Source organism: Octopus bimaculoides, chromosome 6 (genome assembly GCF_046866305.1).
Source record: "Octopus bimaculoides isolate indiv1 chromosome 6, ASM4686630v1, whole genome shotgun sequence".
NCBI lineage: Eukaryota > Metazoa > Mollusca > Cephalopoda > Octopoda > Octopodidae > Octopus > Octopus bimaculoides.
Window position 1 is genome coordinate 99,757,451 of NC_142933.1, and position 5,597 is coordinate 99,763,047.

The following is a 5,597-nucleotide window of genomic DNA, read 5'->3' on the forward strand; positions in this document are numbered from 1 at the left end:
ATATATATATATATATATATATATATATATATATATATATATATATATATATGTGTGTGTGTGTGTGTGTGTGTGTGCATTTGTGTCTGTGTTTGTCCCCACAACATCGCTTGACAACCGATGTTGGTGTGTTTCTGTCCCCGTAACTTAGCGGTTCGGCAAAAGAGACCGACAGAATAAGTATTAGGCTCACAAAAGAATAAGTCCTGGAGTCAATTTGCTCGGCTAAAGGCGGTGCTCCAGTATGGCCGCAGTCAAATGACTGAAACAAGTAAGAGTAAAGCGTAATACACACACACACACACACACACACACATATACAGTACTGTTTCTACTTCGCGGATTCTCACCTATCACGGGGTTTTTGGAACGTAACACCCGTGGTAGTTGAGGGATTACTGTACTGATCAGATAGCTTGTGTGTACACCTGATTGGTGGAGTGATCAAGCAGCTGAGTGGTTTCCTAAGTTCGTGTCACCGATCGCGAGATCTTTTGCATTACAGAACTCCAAGAATTTTACCTTGATCTTCCCTTATTTTGTGTACCGAACCCATAGCTACCATACACTCCAGAGAAGCTATAATGGTGTGATCCAATATGTCTATTAAAATCGTCAGCTGATATTGGAGACGCCGTTGACACTTATCGAAAGTTGTTCACAGAAGGAACTCGGAAAAGCACATAACACGCGCATACACAAACACATTAATACTCGCGCATACACACACACATTAATACAGATAAACGACAGAAAATTGAATATACATATAAATATAAACACACGTATATAAATACATACATACATGTACATACACACACACACACACACACATATATATATATATATATATATATATATATATATATATATATATATATATATGTGTGTGTGTGTAATGACTAAGGTAAATTACCCAGAGACGCCGTCCGTCAGAAAATTAACAGTCAAGTTAATGCCACCAACACTGAATATAGCGATGGGGAAAAAAAAAAAATTTGCTCACGCTGACACCAACACGTATACACATATAATCAGAGACATAGATATGTGCACGCTGCGAAAAGGTTTTATAAATTGTTTATTTATTTTTTCGCAAGAAGAAGAAGAAAGCAGGCGTTTCTTCTGCCACCATGTTTTTCTTTTTTTTTTTAATGGTTATATTTAGCTGAAACAGCGATTAATGTAATAAATAATTAGAAAAAAAAAATCCGTGTGACATTGTTTTTTTTACAATTATTAGTGAGAGATAATATATTAATTTATTTTATTTTTAATGATAATTATTTCTTAATGATAATGATAATAATAATAATACATCATTATCATATTGTCTGTGTCCTTATATATCTTAATAGAATTATCGATTCGAAGTAATGAATAGCTACGTATTCATTGATGAAAGTAGGTCACATTGTAATGTGGAATCTTCTCAGGAGAAAATCAGTCCATCTTTATGATATTTAATAATTCTGAGACATTTTGCGAAAATTGCATCTAGTTGGCAGGTTAAAAAAAAAAATTTTATTAGTATTATTATAAATGTTATTGATACGGAAATATATTTTCGCCATGAACCTCGGAGAATTGTTTAAAAAAATAATTCATTTAAATTTTTGTATGTTTATAAAAATTTAAATGTTATTTTAATAATAAATCATGTAAAAAAAAATTTAATTTATAACGAAGCAAAAATAAAAGAAAATTACAAAAAACGAAGGATAAAAAAACAAACAAATTTCTGACACGATCGGAATTATGAAATCGGTAAACTTCGGCATTTTTCGTATCTCACCGAGAATTTTTGTTTTATTTTGTTTTATTTGATTTTATGTTCTCTGTTGTACTTGAGAACGAAGCAATAAAAAGTTGCTTCCGGAAATTGCCGATTTTTAACGAGTAGTCAATCGGAGAGACAGTCCTTTTACAGACTTGGTCCCGTCCCACTGAGAATAATAAGTCTTGGTTGGTAAATCTGTTTGGACGCCATTTTTGTGAATCTTGGCGGACAAAGGTTCTAATCCGAGAAACAATGGCGCAAATTTCTGATACGACAGGTCAGTCTTATAATTCAAAACCATTCTTTTTCAATCATTTCTTTCAGTTTAATTACTTTTTATTCTTTTCTTCCTTCATTTTAACCTCGATTTTATCCTATCGTCTGGACGGTCTTACGAATGTCATCTATTGAGTCATTTCATAAAAGCCGCACGCAGCATTCTATTAATTTTATTTATTATTTATTCCCAATTTTACTTCACATCAATTTCGCTACACATTTTACAATCATTTCCAATACCAATTTATATATATTTAACCTAATTTATACTCCCAAAACATTGGCTTCTCCATAATTTATACAATTCAGTCTTTCCCATCTGTTCATCTTGTTTATCTTTTATTCTCTCGATGTGGATTTCTAGAGATTTCTCTCGTCTTATCTCTGTTTTCTATCTAGCTTTTACACGAATAAATCTCTTATAAATGTAAATATGCACGCTTATAAGATAGCTATCTACATGTATATGTATATACACTCATAGGTATTATATACAAATAGGGGCATAACTACAGAGTTCTAGGTTAGATAGCTGTCTATATATGTATACATATAACATCACATATATGCGCACAATACTTCGTGTGTGTGTCTGTGTATGTATATATATATATATATATATATATATATATGTGTGTGTATATATATGTATATATATACACGTGCTAAAATCTCTACATGCATATACTTATAAAAATCTCTCCATCTTTCACTCCATATATATATGTACATATATGTATGTATATATATATAAAAACCTGTGGATGAAATTGACAATCACATAGCCATGAAATTATATATATATATATACATACACGTGCAAAAAGCTCTAAGCCTCTGGGTATATAAACACATACGAAATACCTGTATATCTGTGTGTGTGTGTGTATATATATATATATATATATATATATACACGTACTGTATAGCTTTCTGCATATGTGTATTAAAAAGTAAAGTTGCCTCGAGCCACGTAGTCGTACACTTAACCCCTTTTTCCCCCTGGCATTAATTTTTTAAAACTGATAATGTGTACCATATCCACGATTTTACGATCTTGAGCCCAACAGTCTAACCACTGCGCCACGCTCTGTCGCCACACATACACATATATAGATATAATATATATACATACACAGGTCCAAAACCACATGTTTATATACACATAGAATGGTCTATGTATATGTATACACAGATTTGCGTGTGTATAATAAACTCGTCAAACTACAATCTTCCTCGTTCTATAATCTTTATTAATTGTATATATATGTATATATATAAATATATATATATATATATATGTGTGTATATATTGTCTCTCAGCCACATCTCTTTCGCTCCATCCATCCGTCTATCTATTAACATGTCTTCTCCAAGGCTGATGTTCTTAACCTTTTACTTGTGCACTGTTATTATTATTATTATTATTATTAGAAGAAAACAGCTGTCTCAGCTATCACCCTAAACCTCCATGAATTGAATGCTGCCCCCTCCCCCCAGTATTACGCAAGAGCATTATTCAGTATTCAGTTATGATTTTTCGATGCGGACCGAGGTTTTATCGAACTACTACTACTACTGTTGTTCAATTGTGATTTTTCGATACGCACATAGATTTCATCGAATTTCGCTTTATTCAATTATAATTATTTTCTATGATGCTGATATGGGTTTCGTCGAATCCTTTAAAAATCTTCATGGCACCACCAGTTCTTTATGTATTTTGTAGCAGGAAAACGATGAACGTCGCAAAATCTCAATTTTCCAGTTCTCTCAATGGCACGGTGTTCACATCTGCATTAATAAGATCGTTATTAGCACCATCATCTCCACTCACTATCTTTTTCCCTCATCCATCTATCTATCTATCTATCTAGCTATCTCCTTTATGGATGGATGCGTATATTTAAATTCGTGTGTAGTTTTCTTCATGAAGAAGTCGCCGGATAAACCAATCCCAGGTTATCAAACCACTTGCAACTTCAACATTACACCCAATTCTAATAATAAAGACAATTTCTCTCTCTCTCTCTCTACTATGTATAATATGGTATATTTCACCAAGAATTATTTCATTTGGCATTCTTTAATACGCAAATTTCAGTGAACTCCCTTCCTTTATATTAAAGTACACAAGGTTATTTCTTTTTGTTTTGACTAAGTCTCTGTCCTCTGGTTTCGCTGTGTTTTTGTTATTTACTATTTTTCGCTTTTCCCTTTCCTTTTCCTGATTGGAATTGAAGTTACAAAGGGAAGGTGCACTGCCTGTTTTACCATTTATTCACGCAATCCATAAATCCGCCATGTGTGTGTGTGTGTGTGTGTGTATATATATATCTATAAATATATGTGTGTGTGAGGTAACTTATGCGTATATTTATTACATAGTGTTTACGATCTGACTTCAATGAGTTTCAACATCGTATTGTGGTAAGCGTTCAGAATTGTGGAGATTATTTTTAATTTCATTTTAAAGACTTACAAGTGCGTATATTAATAAACCTATACATGTATATATATACACACACACATGCACGCACATCTGAAACATACGTGTAGCAAGGTTGAGAAGCATTCTTTTATACTGGTATATCTCAGCACACTCTGCCATTATTTTCATTTACATAAGCATAGAAGCTCATGCACGTGGGTTTTCTTCATGCGAGTTATGAATTCCATATATATATGTATATGTATGTGTATATGTATGTATATATATATGTATGTATATATATATGTATGTATATATATATGTATATGTATATATATGTATATTTATTTATTTATTTATTTATTTATGTTTTAGCCAAGTGGCTGCGGTCATGCTGGTGCACCACCGTGATTTTCACGTTCCTTGCATGGCTCTTCTCCCCCACCTGACATGGTCCAATCAAGAGTTTTGATGGCACATCTGGTGTATAAGAGAATTTGACACAGCTGCCCTAAGCTGCGTCTCATTACGAGCCATTGGTTCGTCTAGTATCGTGGAGAGGAAAGCGTCAAGTTTTGTCTTGAAGACCTCCGCATCCATGTCTTGCATGTCTCTCAAATGTTTTGGCAGGGCATTGAAGAGCTGAGGTCCTCTGAAACCGAGGCTGCTGCAGTATCTCGTTCTTATGTGAGATGCAGTGGACGGTACCTTTGGCACCATGCAGTGGCGACCCGTGCGGGCATTCCTGTAGTACTTGATACCAAAGTTTGGCACCAGTCCTTCCAGTATTTTCCATATGTATATTATTACATATCTCTCCCGCCTGCGCTCCAGGGAGTAGAGACCTAGTGCCTTCAGTCGCTCCCTGTAGTTCATCTGTTGGACTGTGGCGATCTTTTTTGTATAGTGCCGCTGAATTGCCTCGAGTTCTGCTGTCCGCTTAACACTGTGTGGTGACCACAACTGAGAGCAATAGTCTAGGCGGCTCAGAACAAATGTCTTCCATAGAATCAACATGACTTTTTGATCCCTTGTACGGAAAGTCCTCAGTATCCACCCCGCCAGTTGTCTGCACCTTGCTGTCAACTTGATAATGTGCATGTGAAA

At 34.3% G+C, this 5,597-nt stretch overlaps 1 protein-coding gene across 6 annotated transcripts in view; it reads left to right on the forward strand.

Moving 5' to 3' along the window:
• Positions 1–1,816: 1,816 nt before the first annotated feature.
• Positions 1,817–5,597, forward strand: part of LOC106875699 (UDP-N-acetylglucosamine--peptide N-acetylglucosaminyltransferase 110 kDa subunit) — a 64,898-nt gene continuing 61,117 nt past the window's right edge. For 2 of the 6 annotated variants that reach the window (XM_052968628.2, XM_089354366.1), the window contains exon 1: positions 1,896–2,057. In XM_052968628.2, coding sequence (XP_052824588.1) covers positions 2,033–2,057 — 25 coding nt within the window. In that variant the 5' untranslated portion in view covers positions 1,896–2,032. Of the gene's footprint in view, positions 2,058–5,597 lie in introns of all 6 variants that reach the window. The other 4 variants (XM_052968627.2, XM_089354365.1, XM_014923946.3 and 1 more) reach the window with 3 other exon arrangements.